Below are 17,711 nucleotides of genomic sequence, written 5' to 3'. Positions count from 1 at the left end.
GAGTCACAGCACTAATGGGGCTCTTGTGATTAAGATCCTATAAATGTTTGGAGAACTTTGAGAGCTTGCATTTTATTAGCACATTTATTGGTGAGAATGCTGTTACAAGTTTTTGCCATGAAAATAGAGGAAGCACTATTGTACATTTTAAATTGTAGTATGAGAGCAGTAAACAACAATGGAACCTGCTAACTACCAACATTAACCCCAAAGGATTTTGAATCTTTCAGTGTAGTGTGCTGTCAAACTTAATAACACTTAGAGCCACTGAAATCAGTTGACTTAACTTAGCCATTACTAATCTGTCACATAGATTTCAATGGGTCTACTCTGCAACCCCATTCAACAGCAGGGATGAACAAAAAGTAGTTTGGGATCTACCCGTGGATCTCTGGGTCACCTGCAAGGGTTTCTAACTCCCATCTATAAAGCATCTTCCCTGCCCCATGCCAAAACAATAAGAGACTGGGGGTGGGGAGGGATGCTTGGCAGAAAACCAGGACTAGATTTTTGCATGAAAATGTTTAAGTGCTTAGTTCTGATGCTGATTACTGATATGACTTACCAGTTCTGGTAGTGGTTACCAAATCTAGAGCTAAGCATGTGTTCCGAAGTACCCCAGTCCTTAATTTTTAGTGTAAGTCTGCATGGCTTACTATTTTCTACCTGGCCTTGGCTGAAGGAGCTCGGGGTTTTAGTAAAAAATGAAATAGACCTGCAAGCCTGAAATCTGCCCCATCACTGTGATACAAGACCAACATGAAATTTGCATTGAAATGTACTGAGGATGCAGAGTGATGAAAGTGGGTTACATGTTTTCCACAGTTCTCGAAATGTTGTAGTAGAGCTCTGAGTTTATCCGTGAACATGGATGAAGAGTTTTGGCACAACTCTTACGTCTTCCAGAGCTCCATTCTAGTCCATTAATGTCCGCTTTCATCACTGAGATCCTGCAGCAGCAATACTTCGTGGATTGCAGCCTGAATGATTATTCCGGGAGTGTTAGTTGTTTTATTAAAGCATCTCTTTGCTGCTAAAGGAAAAGACAAAAACAGAAGCAGTCTTTTTATTGAATTAATCAGATTTTCGTCTTTTGTGCTGCCAGCTATCAAGATTGTCAAATAAACCAGATTTGATTTATAAATAATAGTTCCATTATCTCTACTGGGGCACTGGTCAGAGTACCTGAAATTTTAATTCACTTGTTCAGCTAAATTTCATCCTCAGTTCATGGCCATAAAATTCTGTATTGACAAACTTTCAAACCAACTTTGACTCTGAGGTATCTAGTCAACATTTTTCTTCTGTGTGGATATTAGTTTATTGAATAAGTGGCATCTGTTTTCCTCCACATCACTGGTGGGGTAGGTATTTCCTTTTGACAGCTTTGCACGATTTATAGCTTTGCATGCTCCGAAGAAAAATAGTACTAAGCAAAAAATTCCAATTCATTACCTCTTAGTACTTAATTAAGTTCATACACATTGCACACTATAGGTGAACCCTGAGATGACTATGACAGCTGCTGAGCAGCAAGTTATATTATCTTTCAGAGACAGAATGACTTTTAATTATCTTGACCTCTTTTTTCCATCTGTGATATCCATACATTTCCCTTCTACTTTGTTCCCCCAACAGATGTACCGAGCCAAGATTATATTCTTAGTCATTTTCTCTTATCTCTGTGTTTAGGTACCCCGTGTTTTTTTCCAAATAATAAAGCCAAGCTATGTCCACCATTATCTATGTGTTTTGTACAGCAGCAGATGAATTGCATTGTGCAGGTTCCTCCTAATAATGTTCTGGTGGTGGAAAGGGTAACAGCCTGATAAAGCAAAAAGAAATGGATCTTACTATCAGAAGATATAGAAATAAAGAGTGCCCATGTTTTACCTGTCAGGGTTCTGTGTGCACACATGCATCTGTAAGAGGATCCGTTGAGTGAAAGTCTTAAAGCATTGCCCACATTTCCAAAGATGCCAGTCACTGAACTCTGAATTTAGTTGGCTTGTTGATGTAGGGCTCGCAAGGACTCGCTGGTTTTTTACACTGATCTGGTTAAATCCTGATTCGATAGAGCCTGATTTATCCAGAAGAGAGAAATTCCTGTTACACGGAGTCTGTGGAAATACAATGGACCGCTGTGGAGTGGCAGAGGGTAGTTTGCTACTTTTGTTAAATGGCTGCACGGTATCTTGTCTTGACATGGCTTCCATTACAGTTGAAGGGACATTCACTAAGAGAAGAGGGTGGGGGAAGAGAAAGTTTTTCTTATAACGAAGTATTCAGAGATAGGGAAAAAAACCAAAACAATTTGAGTTAACATTAAAGAAATATCTGCCATCTGCCTTCCGCCTACTGACTAGAGCAAGTGTTTATTACTAAAGATGCACATTTAATGGGCCAACCTAGTACAGTGGTACCTTGGTTCTCAAACTTAACCCGTTCTGGAAGTCTCTTCCAAAACCAAGCGCAACAAAACCAAGGTGCGCTTTCCATAGAAAGTAATGCAAAATGGATTAATCCGTTCCAGACTTTTAAAAACAACCCCTAAAACAGCAATTTAACATGAATTTTACTATCTAACAAGACCATTGATCCATAAAATCAAGCCAATAAACAATGTACTACAGTCACACAATCAATCCATCAGTAGCTGGACTGGGTTCCACACAGTCACAAAAACAAAACAAAAAAGCCACAAAAACGCAAAATAAATAGCAAAAACAGACAGACCTCAGTATAACACTCAAATTGGAAGTGTAACACTCAAAACAGAGCATGTTCGGCTTCCGAAAAAGGTTTGCAAACCAGAACACTTACTTCCAGGTTTGCAGTGTTTGGGTTCCAAGTTGTTTGAGCGTTTGGGTTCCAAGGTACCAGTAATGATTTCAGGCCTGGTCTACTCATGTAGCTGAATGAGGTGACATAATTCTAAGGTGTAGAATGCACTGCACTTCCTGATAGCAGATGGGAGATTCAATTTTGCATTGCTAGAACAGGGAGCAAGTAGCAGGTACTGGAGGGTGTTGTTCCAGACTGGGACCACATCAGGGGCAAAGGGTTAAAGAAGCAGTCCCAGTCCAGATCAGGTAATTTCATGACTGCTGTTACTTAAAGAAATATTCACTTGGGTGTAAATAATGTGATGTCCAGTTTGGCCCTAAGATCATTAAAATTTAGCTTAAAGGAAAAGTTACTTTGAAGGGGCAAACCCCTTACGTCCGTCATTACTTCTTTTGCAAATTTATATTCACTATAATTTATTCCATACAAAATGTTATTGCACTTAGTTTCACATCTGAGCAATGTACTAAATAAGGAATAGAGAACAGTGAATAGCATCAATGATTTCTCAGGAGTCAGAGATAGTCTTCAGTTTTACAGCTGTTTGCTGCTGTTTACTTAGAGTTGTCATTTTTTAATTGCCATATATTAGGGGTGCACAACCATTTTGTGCTATGGCCAAATAACAATTTGGGGTAATTTTACTATTCCCTGAAGCACGGTGTCAATAAATCCTGCCAAGTTGGATCATAGACACCACAAAGCCTTGTGTTGCTCTGTCACTGTTTTTTCTGTGTGTCTCTATGTTTCTCTATTCCAGGCTTTGCAAGAAGTGAGGCTACTTGCAGCTCACTGAAGAGCTCATCATCATCATCATCATTATTATTATTATTATTATTATTATTATTATTATTATTATTATTTAAAGCAGAGCAGGGAAGAGTTTGTTTTCCAAAAATTAAAACACTTATTTGTTTAAAAGTTTGTCCACTGCTCTGCTTGGAAGTTGGGGGGGGGGGGCGGAATCTTCAGCACTTCTCAGTCAGAATTAAGGACAGCCTCATTTTGTAATGCCTATCTGGATGACATCACCTGCCAGCATAACAAGGCCAGTGTGAAGCTGCTAATGTGTACAGAAAATGTACAAGCAAGAACACACATTGACCATGTCTTAATTATTTTAATTATTTAGGAAATGAAGTACAAGAGGCAAACCCCTGCTTCTCCCCTGCTTCAAAATATGAAATTAACATGGATTTTGGAGTTTTAGTTGGCCTGATGAAGGTAAGAATGGATTCTGGAGGTAAATTAATTTCTTTTAGTTCCCCCACAAAACCCTGTCTGTCAAAAATTTGGCAGGCTTAATCTGCTCTGTGCCTTCAAATGTAATCTGTCAAAAGGGGGGAAGTGATATAAAATCAGTTCCTGTAAAATAATATCAATGTTCTTTTCACACTTCCTTAGCCAGAACATAGGTGGCAATCTGTCCTATATGTCTCCACCCCCATTGTTCAGCCCGGACACTGAGGTCAAGTTCTAAGGGCCTTCCGGCGGTTCCCTCCTTCTGAGAAGTGAAGGGCCTTCTTGGAAGTTGCACCCACACTGTGGAACGCCCTCCCTTCAGATGTCAAAGAGTGAAACAATTATATGACCTATCGTAGACAGCTGAAGGCAGGACTGTTTCAGGAAGCTTTTATTATTTGATGTTCTGTTTTGTCCCTTTATATTTTGTTGGAAGCCACACAGAATGGCTGGGGCAACCCAGTCATATGGGCAAGGAACAAGAAATAAGTTGTTGTTGTTTTGTTATAGCTTGCCCTTCCATTAAGAATACATCACTGCACTGCATGTTTCAGTTGCTTATGCTCAGGCTTAGTTAAGGGCTGAGTTACAGCAGGGCATGGCTACTAATAATCTAAGAGTTCTCCATGGAAGCCTGATCCAAGACATCCATGAGCTGAATAGGAAGGCAATTTTTGGTGATTCCCCTTGCCATCTGTAGTCCTCCATTTCCCCCTTAATTCTGCTCCAGAGTGTCACCCAATCCTTCAGAGCAATTTGGGGCAGGGGAGCTATAGGAGGCAGAAGGAATAATTGAAAATTGGTCTTGTCCCTGGTCTACTTATGTATGCATTCTGTCAGCAGACAGACACCACCCAATACGCCACACAATGGCCATTTACCTAGTCAGAAGTTGGCGGTTGCAGCCCAGTGTGCCAGCCCTCCCCCCATAGGGCAAAATGACATCACCATGATGGCCGGCCACAATCCCGAAATTCAAATTTGTCCTATCAGGGGCAAGCTGAGGGGTGGAGCCTAGGAGAATCCACAGGGCATCCTTATCACATAGCTGCAGCCACATCAGCTTTTGAATGGGTTCTCAGGCCAGAACTTACAAAGGCATTAGGCAGGTGGCACTCAGAAGCATACAAAGGATACGTTTGCCCTGGATCACCCTCACTTAATCTTTCCATGTAACTCCTCTCTTTCAGGTACCCCTTCCAAGAACGCCTGGATTTGTGGGCAAGGAGCAAAAGTCTACGCGAGGGCAATGACATGGGGTGTGCAGCTGGGTCTCCAGGCCAGGGCCAAGATGACATGGATGGGCCAACATGGCATGTGCTGGGATGTTCTCATCCCTAAGCTGGAGCATGAAACAGCAAGATGCAGCTCCTCTGATGTGTGGTCCTGCAGTTGGGTAAAATGATCCGACCACCTGGAAGAGCGTCAACATTATCCTAGTCTCTGACGTAAAGAGACTACACAAAAAGTCTCCAACAATCACCATCATTGTAGGTCAGAGCTCCTAAAACATGAGCAGTGGCTGTCCGTGTGGAAGGACCAGCCTGTGTTAATCATGTCCTCTGGAAGATAAGTGTTGTGGAGCAATGGAACACCTTGGTGACCCACACCCAGCAATGAAGTTTTTGACAGTATGGACTTTTACAGGCCTGATGGTGTACATTTGATGCCTGCTGGAAAGGAATGCTGGTTGAGCGATGTGGCAGAGGATTGGTTGCAGCTGTGGTGTGTTTGGTGGCAAGATGGCAAAAATTAGTCCACGGATTAAGGCATTGGTTGAAATCCTTAGTCCAATTCTGGATGGGGTGAAGTGGTCTATCACCCCAGCTTCAAGCAGGTGGGTTCACAGAAGGGTTGGGCGGTACTCTGATTTATTGTCTAAAACCAGTATGGCGTTCACATTGCAATACTGGTTTCATACTTTTTGAGGTAGCAGTACATCATGGCTCCTCAGCTGCTGCGATGTATCAGCAGCTCAAATTGCCTTTGCCCGAGTGGGTGGGCTGCAACTTTCCTCTTGGGGCAGTTGGTTGCTACAGGAGGAAATACACAGCCTGTCCACTTGGGCAAAGGCAGGGAGGCAACTTTGAGGTAGAGCTGGGCAATGTTGGGTTTTCAACACTGTGGTTTGGTGATAAACCATGATGTTGAAAGAACTGCATTGGCCCCAATCGGCAAGGCACAGTGAAACTGCCTCAGCTCTCATGACAGGAGCTGAGGCGCATTCACCCCAGCGCATCATGGGCTGCGGCCAATGCTCCTGCCCCCAGCTAAGCGAGTCCTAAGGTCCCTGCCGCTCGCGAATTCAGGAGCCTGTGACAAGGCTATGCTGGGAGCAGGAGGGCTCTGCTCCCCCCTCCCAGGGGAGCCTGCCCTGGTGTCCCTACTGCCGGCATGGGAGGCTGGTGAGCTAACTTACCTGCTTGCTCTCCACTCCCTGAAGATGGACCAGGCGGCAGGAGCCAAGTACACAGAGCCTCTTGGGCTCCTGCATTTGACTGCCTTAACCCGTGTGGGCCCATTGCAAAGCCACCCAGCCTTGCAGAGAGGGTCTGCTGATGAGCCCTGGGTCCCGGCTGCCTTCCACCAGGAGAGTCGGCTCCTAAGCCAGTCCACCCTCCCAGACAAAGGCAGCCAGGCGGTAGCCAAGCAAGGCTGCCTTCACCAGAGCCCACGCCTCGCCGGAGCTCCTTTGAATTTCTCCATTGAGGGGCGTGCATCTGTGCCCCCTCAATGGAGAAGTGTAACAGAACCCGCACCTCCCAGCTGAGCAATCCCGTTCCCACTCCTACTTCTGTGTAAGCAGGGCTCTCAGCTGGGGAGGGGGAGCACTTTAACGGAACCCCCACCCTCACCACTGGCGGGTCGGGGGCTCCATAAACTGCTTGGCTGAGGCAAGGGCAGCAGCACGCACCTCGCTCAAGCAGTTTAAAGAAGTGGAGGGAGGAACAAGCTGTATCGGCACCTCACCGATGCAGCTTGTTTCTCCCTCTGCCAGTATGACGGCAGAGTGCGATGGCGGTCTCATCAGTGGTATATCACAGGTGAAACTGCCACCACTCCCAAGCTTGTTTCGCCCTCAACCTGCTGGGCACTGGAGGTAGAAGGACTCAAGCGTGGTGGGAGTTTCACCAGCGATGTACCGCTGAGTGAAGCTGTCATCATGGTCTGCCCCTCATACCGCTCCTGGGTGATACATTGATCTATCACCCAGGCCTACTTTGAGGGCACACCAATGCCTCATCAGAGCCTCCTTGAACCGCTCAGCTGGGGAGGAGTCCCTTCCCCCCAGCTGAGTACAAGCCACTGGGGCTCGCACACTGTGTAGGGCTGGCCAATGTATCTTGGCTGCTTCTTCCTCCACTAAGGCGGGGAGGAAGAAACAGCCAAGATACATTCCAGACATCATAATATATCAGCATATTGTGGTATTTAGATGCTGATATATCGCCCAGCCCTAGTTCACAGGTTACCCTGTTAGAGGGGTCTAAGTGGATGTCTCTGTCCAGAAGCAAGCAAGGGGCAGATGGGCAGCCTAGTGAGGACCACCTTAGTAGACCTGCATCTTGAATGGTGCTCCATCTCAGGCATGACCATCAGCCCATCTGGAGGCTGAAAATGGATATATACCCAATGCGTGAGTCAAAGCCAACCTGTATCTGAAAGCAATAAAAGTTGTAGCCAGTTTTAATCCCACAACATTGTGCTGTCTGTTTTGTTTTGCACCTGTTGCTGCCTGGGTTTCACTTTCTGAGGGGCAGCGGCACTACAGGTGGGTCCATAAGCAGTTTCAAAATTTAAAAAAATTCTCTGTGAATTATCATTATTATCATTATCACCATTATATGGTGGAGGTTTAAAGATGCTGACAGTGATAACTCTACATGAAATACAGGGGGAAAGTAATATATTTTAATGTTATATGGAGGGTGAAGTATGTGTCATACTGCAATTGGTATACTTTAGACCAAGACATAAATTCTGCACCCTCTGCTGATCACTGCTCTCAACAAAGGCATGGAAAACTGGTGATGGTTAACAACCTTCATTGTGCTCTGGACTCAAGGACTCTGCTTGATGTGGATTATCCCTCATAACATGGTTCCAAAAGATTTTCATAAAACATTTTTCTGTAGCCACTTTAATTGTTTTGTCTATTATTTCAATCTACAGACTACTTTTCCATGTTTCAGTTTTCAGAGTAGTGCCATTTTGAGTAACAGCCCAAGCTTCATTCCTGGATTCTATGTTTAGTTCAATTCTGTCCCTACCAAGTCAAGAGTTTTTTCTTAGTGTCTTAAAATGGATCTCTAAATCAGAAAAATTCACAATAATTTAATGCAAACTGAGTGTTCACATATTTAAATCTGCACATATTTTAAGGAGAACAAAGAACTAATTGTAGTAACAAACTGTGAAACCAACATATACGGAGATGAAATAAGATACTTACAGTTCTCATCTTGTGCAATGCACTGTAATGGGATTCCAAAGAAAGATGTGTAGCTGTCATTATACCAGACCAACAACTCTGTGCCCCTGGGAATATCCATGCAAGCTCTGTAGAATATATTTGACCTGGTCATAACAAGCAAAGGGAGAAAGAATGAATGGTTGGGCAATAATTCTTCAGGAGCATCCACTCATCAGTGGAAGAGAGAGAAAAGCCTAGTGAAAGCTGCCCTCCATACAGATCCTAGTGGTTCTAGCAGAGCTGGCCCCTTCTATACCCCACTTACTATCTCAAGATTGCTTAAGGAAGAACTAACTTGTCCTGAGGGGATGAAGAGAAAAGGCACAAACCGTTTTAACTGTAGCTAGGAGTATGAAAAGAGCTGGTATAAGCAGCTAGCCTGTGACAAGCATGGAAGGTAGCTACTATAAATCATTTTTTTAAAATCCTAATATGTACGTATTAATGGTATTTGTATTTATTTTTACATAGGCAGAGGTTGCCCTGGTTTGTTTTTGACAGAAGACAATGCACAAATACAATGAATAAATGGACAGATGGATGAAAGAATTCTAAGTGGCGCCCATGTAAAGCATAAAAACAAAGTGCATTGTATTTCAAAGCAAAAGCCATCTGAACTCTGAATATGTAGATGAATACAAATATATAATTTTGGCATAGCATCCTTAAAATATGCTTGTAGAGAAAATGATTGCCATGACGGAAAAATATTTCAAATTTCCAAGAAATGTTTAAATGCCTGGGGGACTTTGGGGTTCTGGTACTAAAACCAACACCAACACCCCTAAAAAACAACCCCAAATCTAAAGTAGATCCCACAAGCCTGAAATCTACTTCTGGCATAGACATAGTAAACAAATGATTTAGATCTAAAATAAAAACGTTACTAATAACCTTGACATTTCTTTACACTGCTTTTATCCCAGAACAGAAATACATTTCTCAAAGCTTTAGCTAACCTCTGCTGAATATGAACATACATTTCTATAGAAAATGGCAGTCTACTCTAGGAATGTTTCCTCAAAGTAAGCTCCAAAGTGGGGCTTACTTCAATGAGACTTTCTTTTCTGTAAGTATGCATAGGATTGCATCCTTTGTGATATTTGTGGTTACTGTGAATTTTTATGAACCTTTTAAGTTTGAAAGGTGGTATATAACTTTAATAAATTAATATGCAGATACACCGGGTCAGGCCTTCTCCTTGGTGACGCCCCGGCTTTGGAGTTCCTTCTGCCCCAAAATTCAACAGGCATCTATGTTGACGTTATTTTTAGATAGGTGTTTGGAAAGTGTGACTGATTTTATTACGGCTGACTGTTTTACTGCTGGTTTATGTACCCTGTTTTTTATTGGCATTTATTGTTCTTTATTGAAGATTTACTGTCCCATGCCCTAAGATCTTTCGATGAAAGGTGGTATAGAAATATTGTAAATAAAAGAATGAAGGAACATATCTCTCCCCACCCAACCCCTAGAGTACGAATAGGGGAAGCATTGCTATTTCATAAGAATCACAAATATTGGATGAACATAAATGACAACCAACTAAGTCCAAAGAAGGAAAAAAATCTAGGAATCTTATTTTGCTTTTGATACACCTTCGTAAAAAATAATAGACACAATGAAAGTACATGCAGTACAATCCTATCTATATTTACTAAGAAGAAATTCCCACTGATTTCAGTGGGGCTTATTCCTGGGTATATTTCCCTAGCATTACCACCTAATGTCTGTACTTGGCTTAAGCATGGCTCACCACTAAACCTATGGTTGTAGTAACAGTTACCCATTTACCTATTCACCAGTAAATCCATATTTTTGTTTAGCTAATATCTTATCATGGAGCTGAGATTCAAAATTTGTTTAAGCAGATACATAAAAATCAGTTAACAATTATATGAAACCCCACATGCTGGTAAAACCAATGTGAGACCAGGCTTTTAGGAGATAAAATAATAAAAATAAAAATAACTGTGGAGTGGCTGTCGCTGAAGCCAGTTATAGTAAAGTAAAACATACTTATATGAGATGGATAGTAATTCAATAAATACAAGACAAGCTTTCCATTCTGGCTGAAATATTGCCTACCAGAATTATACAGTCATTGTAGTAAGAAATGACAATTTTTTACATTATCTTGTGTAAAGTGTGGAGACATAAATGGTCTTTTAAAAAAGTTGAATCTCCACTGGTTTCTGCAATGAAGAATTGCTACAAATAGTAGCCTGAAGTTTGAGATAAAAGTGTGCAGGGTTGGTAGGCCTTAAATTTAGCATCTCTATAAAGAATTGGCTGTAGCGGTGCAATTTGTTTCTTGTATAACACTGCCGACATAAGGAGAATCCTTAACCACATTTTTCATGGCAGTGAGATATGCACTTGTCAACATATTTTGTCACCGCAAAGTGGCTCTTGGCAACAGGATCATAAAGATCAATAAAAAAGTGCAGATTCTCAATATTTTACAAGCAGCTGCAAAAATTTCATTTATCTTGTTATTTTCCTCGCTTACTGCCACCCTGTCTCAGGAGGGCACTGCTGGCTAAGCATAATGCTTTTTCCCAACATTCTATGAATATCTGACAAAAACTCCTGCCTCCGTCTCTTTCCTGCCCTCTCTCCCTATCCCTCCATCTATTTCCACCCAAGCTGTACATTTTATTAATTCTTTCCACCATTACATAAAAATCAAAATCAGGGCAGTGCTATAAATCACCCGCATCTCCTGACTTTAAAAAAAAATAAAAATGAGTCTACTTTGTACTTCACCCTTGTAACTTTTCATCTCTCTGTTTGGCTTCACCTAACATAAACATAGCAGCCCAGCAAATGAATGTGCTAAAACCCAATGACACACTTTGCTGCTGAAAGAGCTGAACTGTTTTCAAGCAATGGGTGGTCTCTAAGGCTTGGAGTAGGCCAAAAAAAGGGGGGGAGAGTGTAAGCATACACGATTCCTTACAAGCATATAGAGCTTCCAAAACTTGCAGAAATCTCTGCATGCTGAAGTACATCAAAGGGATTTTTCCCCTTTCGGATAATATTTCCTTTGCTGACATGTATTTAGTATTGTGGTTGGATGACTCATAAAGATAGCTTTGTGGCGTCCCAACGCAGTTGAAGCAGAACACATGCCAACAAACATTATTGTCAGCTTCAAAATAAAAACAAAACGTTCAGCTAAGGGTCAATCAATCAAGAGTGCTTTGAAGAAAATTCCATTTAGATATTACAAATCATAACAGAATGAATTTGAAACAGCTGACTTTCAGTGAGGAAGACGTCCATGCACAATAAAAAATTAAGACGGTTTTTCAGTGTCCAACTTTTCTATTTTCTTACACTTGGACGTGGTCCCTGGTGATAGATGCCAACTGTTGTTTTTTTTAATTGTGTTTTTGTAGTTCATTTTTAAAAGATCTAAAGTAATCGAAAACAGATCAACAGAGGGAACTCTAAGGAACAGCTCCATCATGAAAGGAGAATTGTAAAATCCACTTAATATTGACAGATGTGTAATGACTTTCTCATGGTCTCATTTTGCTTGAGATTTTAATCTGCATGTACGCAAATATGCACACACATAGTGATCCAGTGATGTGCTGCAGACATAGTGGTGTAAATGGATATAAATACCTCCCTTGTCTGCAAGGGCTATCTGTGGTTCCTTCAATGGAAAGGACAACTTTACACATGCATCCTTTTTGGTAGGTAGAAGTGTCACATAGATGAGCATATACAGGCCTCGTGGATAAACATATACAGGCCTTCAAATCTGCATCAGGGCAAAATCTAAGTATGAAGACTTTACATAAATGCTCATGACAGAAAAAAAATTGACTACTAGTCAAAGTGTTCTTTATGATCTCATAAACAATTCTTTGATTTACCAATTTAGTACTGTTTTGCTGACATTCAGAACAATTGTTGTTGACTTCTTTTAAAAATATAAGTCTCTGTTGTTGCACTTGGATTAGTGACACAAACTGACAAGTGTTTCCCCCCTCTTTGAACTGCTTTTGTCTATTTTGATGGTTAACCCAAAGAAATATAATTTGATGATTATCTAGTTATGAAACTGGGTGTATACTACAAAAACTACAATGTTTCCCCCTTTTTCATATGTGATTTTTAAAATAAAATAAATAACACAAAAAAGATTAAAGCTTGAGGTTATTTTTTAAAAGAATAAGCTAATGTAGCAGTTTCCAAGTTGGCCATTCCTTCATACTGCTAAAAAGTCCAGTAGGGCCAAACAGTTATTTATCATTGAGAGCCCCTATATTTACACAGCAGCACATTTAATAAGCAGCTTTGACTGTAAATGTGAGCTCATAGTCACCTTATATATCCCAAATCCACTTCTCATGTTGGTTCCTTAGCTGACTATAGACTCTGGTCTTCTTTGCAGGCAGGTGCTATCCCACAAAATATCTGATTATCTGTGGATAAAGTTGACTGCTCCAATATTTTCAGACCAAAGTGGTAGTAGCATTAGAAAGATGAATAAGCAGCATGCACTGTTTTTGGAAAATTGGGCTTTTGGCTCCTGATTTCAAGATAAACTTTGGCAGCCGGGTGAGTGGTACTATGCCTTTAAAAGCTGTACAGAAGGGACATATATTGCAGGTTATCAGTCCTCCAACATCCACAGCACTCTGGAGGGTGTGGTGTCAGTTTGCAATAAGAGAGCTCAGCAACACATGTGTCTCAGAAGTCACACGTGTTGTTTTCTTGCCACTTCACTATATTCATTTTGAGAAAGAAAGTAGGAAAAGCATATTATGTGAAGCCAGTTAGATGATGGCAAGGAGTTACTCTTACATAGGACTATAAAAGGGAATGAGACACATTTTGGGGGTACAAATCCTTTAGTAAGGATTAGCCATGATAGCTAAATGCTAGCTCCAGTTTCTGAGAGAGTTAGTGAGGAGCAAATCAGTTGCCTTTAGGCTTATGGGCTTCCTAGAAATATATGGTGGGCCGCAGTGGGAAACAGGAAGTTAGATTAAATGAACTTTAGGTCATTTTATGTTGTTATGCTTGTGGCTTAAATGTGAATTCCTCTGTCTAAATAAGACCAGGCCAGACCTTTTTATGTAAAGTGGACAATGGACATATGCCAGAGATATACCAAAAGAAGAAATTTATTGCAGGGGTACTGTTCTGCAAAATGGAACCAGCAGAAGACTTGGCACAACTTAGCAGAAGTGCCCATTTTGAAATGTTGTACAAACCCTTGTGGTTGTAGATATTGTAATGTGTTCTACAAACAGAAGCTCATCACTGGGATTCAGTTGCCTATTCTCACAAAACCATCTTGTGCTACATCAGAGGAAGCCCTCCCATTTTCAAAGGGCATGTTTAGATCCAGCCCAGTAAGTTCAGCTCCTTACAGTTTTCTACAACACATTTCTTTGGCAATGCTTTTATCACAGCAAAATGAACAGATATTTGGAGAATAAACTGAAACACACTTTACCTGTACTGGACTACGGTTAAGTTCTGCTCCCCACAGTGCCTTGCACATCGAATATACCTCATCCAGCTTGACTTACTGGGTTCCCCACCATCAATAAAGTGCTGTAGTGTCCCATCTTGGTCATATATCTGTAAAAGAGGTCAGAAGGTCAAGTAGTTAGAATGAATCATCAGCAATCATTTTCACTGCTTTGCCAGTGTTTCTGTGAGTCTGTTCCATAAATTTATAGCAATGAGATTTCACAGCTTATTGATGCTTTTAGAAACCCAAACGGAACAAAGAACAAAATAATTTCACAGCTTATTGATGCTTTTAGAAACCCAAACGGAACAAAGAACAAAATATTTTCACAGCTTATTGATGCTTTTAGAAACCCAAACGGAACAAAGAACAAAATATTTTTAGTGATGGAAGTTTATCATGTCTCTCTTATCAGGCCAATCTTTCCTATATTTAACAGACTGTTGGTATATCAAAGAGGTAACCATGTTTCCCAAAGAATATTTAACCTACTTTGACAGACCAGCCTTAAATAATGAACTGTGAGATAAACAAACATCAAGAAATCTGGATGCAAGAACTGCAGTGGAACGGCTGGACAAGGATCAACATTCTCTAAGCAAGTATTCTTCTGTTGTTGTTGTTGCACCAAAACCTCTCACTGACCAAATATTTCATTAAAAAGTTATTTGCATAATGCTAAATGGGAAAGGAATGTAAGGAACAACCATGCTGGGAGAAATGTTTGCCATTTTGTACAGAACTGCAAACCTAATTGAACATGTAAATAAAACAGACAACTTAAAAATCGAATGCCAATCTGTGCAGGAAATGCTGAATACTATACTATACTGGGTTTTCAGCCCGACTATCTGGTGGCAAAGATACTCATCCAAGGATGATTCTGTAGAAATTAACTGACCCTGATGTTGGGAAAGATGAAGGGCACAAGGAGAAAGGGACAACAGAGGACGAGATGGTTGGATAGTGTTCTCGAAGCTACCAGCATGAGTTTGACCAAACTGCGGGAGGCAGTGGAAGACAGGAGTGCCTGGCGTGCTCTGGTCCATGGGGTCACAAAGAGTCGGACACGACTAAACGACTAAACAACAACATACCTCTGTGATGGACTAAGCATTACTAACATAGGAAGTTGTCTTATACCAAACCAGTCCATTAGTCTATCTACACATCTTTTTTTAAAAAAATAATATTTATTAAAGTTTTAAAGGTTACAGAAAGAAAAAGAAAAAAACACAATTTTAAACAAAAACAATACAACACATCACAATAAAGAAAAAACAAGAATGAGAAATAGAAAGGGGGGAAAAATCCATTAAAAAAGCAAAAAAGAAAAATACAGCAAATCTTCCCATAACTTATCTTTCATTAGCTTATTTCCTTGACTTCCTCACACCTCCCTTTTTTTGTATTCCAGTTCGATTATCTGTTTCAGCAAATCCTTTTCATCTTTTCAACTTTTTGTCCTGTAATTTATCTTAATATAATGTAACTTTACTTTCCCTCCTTTCACCAATTAACAGTCTGTTTTTCCCAAATCCTTTATAACATTTCTGCTAAAGCCACATAACATCATTCCAACATCCTTCTAACATTCATTAATTTTACAATGTTTCTGTAAATAGTCTTTAAATTTCTTCCAATCTTCCTCTACCGACTCTTCTCCCTGGTCTCGGATTCTGCCAGTCATTTCCGCCAGTTCCATGTAGTCCATCACCTTCACCTGCCATTCTTCTCGGGTGGGTAGATCTTGTGTCTTCCAGTACTTTGCAATAAGTATTCTTGCTGCTGTTGTGGCATACATAAAGAAAGTTCTATCCTTCTTTGGCACCAATTGGCCGACCATGCCCAGGAGAAAGGCCTCTGGTTTCTTCAGAAAGGTATATTTAAATACCTTTTTCATTTCATTATAGATCATCTCCCAGAAAGTCTTAATCCTTGAGCATGTCCACCAAAGGTGAAAGAATGTACCTTCGCATTAGTCTATCTACACATCAACTGGCATCAGCTTTCCAGAGTTTCAGGCAAAAGTCTTTTTTACTTCTATCTAGAGAACCCAGAGATTAAAGCTGGGATTTTCTGCATGCAAAACATGTGATATTACACTGAAACCATGTTCCCAAGATTGTGGTGTGTGGGGAGCAAATCCATACTTCTAAGTTAATTATAATGAATGAAAAACAACTATTTTTAGATCCTTCATCTGTACAGGGGTTTATTTATTTTTCTTCAAATGAAGAATGAACGGTCTATTTAACAGTAAGTGTACTTTTTAAAATATGACATTCTTTATGGGGATAAGAGAACCACAGTTTAAAGGTTACTATATTTTTAACTAACACCTTTTCTTTTGAGCCTTGCTCTTTTACCAAGGTCAAAGAATCAAATCTTTATGAGGGTTGTGAATGTTTAATACTTTCTTTTTGTGACTCTCATGATTATTTCATGTGCTTTTGGTTCTCGAGGGAATTAGAAACAGAAGAGCTAAACAAAAAAACAAAACCAAAGTATTCTTTAGGGCTCATTGTTCCAGTTTGGAAAAAGCTGAAAATGCACTTATCCCTTAAATCAGAGAAAGTAAAGCTCCGAAACCTGTTCAGAACTGACCACACCATGCCTGTTCATTGAAAAGCTACGTGTGGTGCCTTTGGGTCAACAGTTAACTCAAAAAGCAATGGTGAAGCCCCCTGATATTCAGTTGAAAAATATCTAGAGCATTCAACAAAATGAAACTACACAGCTCTGTGTAGCTTAATATTATCGTGTCATCAGTAAGAAAGCTTAACTTCATACTCATATGAATCAGGGATGAGGAGCCTGTGACCTCCATGTTTTTGGACTAACATCAGCTCCAGCTGGCCAGCTTAGCGAATGGGCAGGATGGCAGGAGTTTTAGTCCAGCAATATGAGACAAAGAGATGTGAAGACCGAGGGGCGGGGGCAAATTGGGAGAGGACCCAATATTTCCACAAGGATTCCCCTATCCCATTTTTCCAATGGTAAAACTCAAAATTTTGGGAAATACTGAAAAAAAAAAACCTCTTATGAATTATTTTGGTCTTTTGGAATAAAATACTTTTTACTCTCTCACAATGTGTGCTATGCTTGTTATGTAAGGGGGAAAAAGAAATATATGCAATATGTAATTTCTTATCAAACCTTTAACAACATAAAATGTATGAGATATCTCATAGTTGTTTCAGTGTTCCTAACTGTCTGGGGTTTTTTTTTTCCAATCTCAGGGTAAGGTCTTATTTCTCAGGAAACAGGGTGCTCTTTAAATATGTCAGTTAAACATGCCAAATAGTATAAGTTTGGGATGTATTTCAATTTCTCCCCCAAAATTCCATTTACCTCTGAAACCCCGGGATAGGGAAAAGGCAGAATTTCCTTCCCCACCCCCGCCCATGGCTTCAAAATTTCCAGAAATTATAAATCTTTAGCCAAACCACACATGACATGGTAGATCCATCAACAGATCTATCAACTTTTGATCAAAGCACTGGTAAATCAGGAAACTCGTATAGGGAGGGAAAAATTGAATATCACTTTAATCAGTGCCATTGCTTTGACCGCATTGAAGCGCCCATTGCCTTCTTTTGGAGTATTTTTAAAAAAGAGATCCAGTTATGGAACTTCTACATC

At 40.5% G+C, this 17,711-nt stretch overlaps 1 protein-coding gene across 5 annotated transcripts in view; it reads right to left on the bottom strand.

Moving 5' to 3' along the window:
- PRDM6 (PR/SET domain 6) overlaps nucleotides 1–17,711 on the bottom strand; it is a 101,164-nt gene that overhangs the window by 22,573 nt on the left and 60,880 nt on the right. For all 5 annotated transcript variants that reach the window (XM_083576894.1, XM_083576896.1, XM_083576893.1 and 2 more), the window contains 3 exons: nucleotides 14,046–14,173; nucleotides 8,543–8,667; nucleotides 1,894–2,236 (listed from right to left, as the gene is read on the bottom strand). In XM_083576894.1, the coding sequence (XP_083433020.1) occupies nucleotides 1,894–2,236; nucleotides 8,543–8,667; nucleotides 14,046–14,173 (596 nt within the window). The remainder of the gene's footprint in view (nucleotides 1–1,893; nucleotides 2,237–8,542; nucleotides 8,668–14,045; nucleotides 14,174–17,711) is intronic.

Source organism: Podarcis filfolensis (assembly GCF_964270895.1).
Source record: "Podarcis filfolensis genome assembly, chromosome: 11".
Classification (NCBI taxonomy): domain Eukaryota; kingdom Metazoa; phylum Chordata; class Lepidosauria; order Squamata; family Lacertidae; genus Podarcis; species Podarcis filfolensis.
Note: the sequence above shows the minus strand (reverse complement) of the source record. Positions and strands in the feature narration are given on the sequence as shown.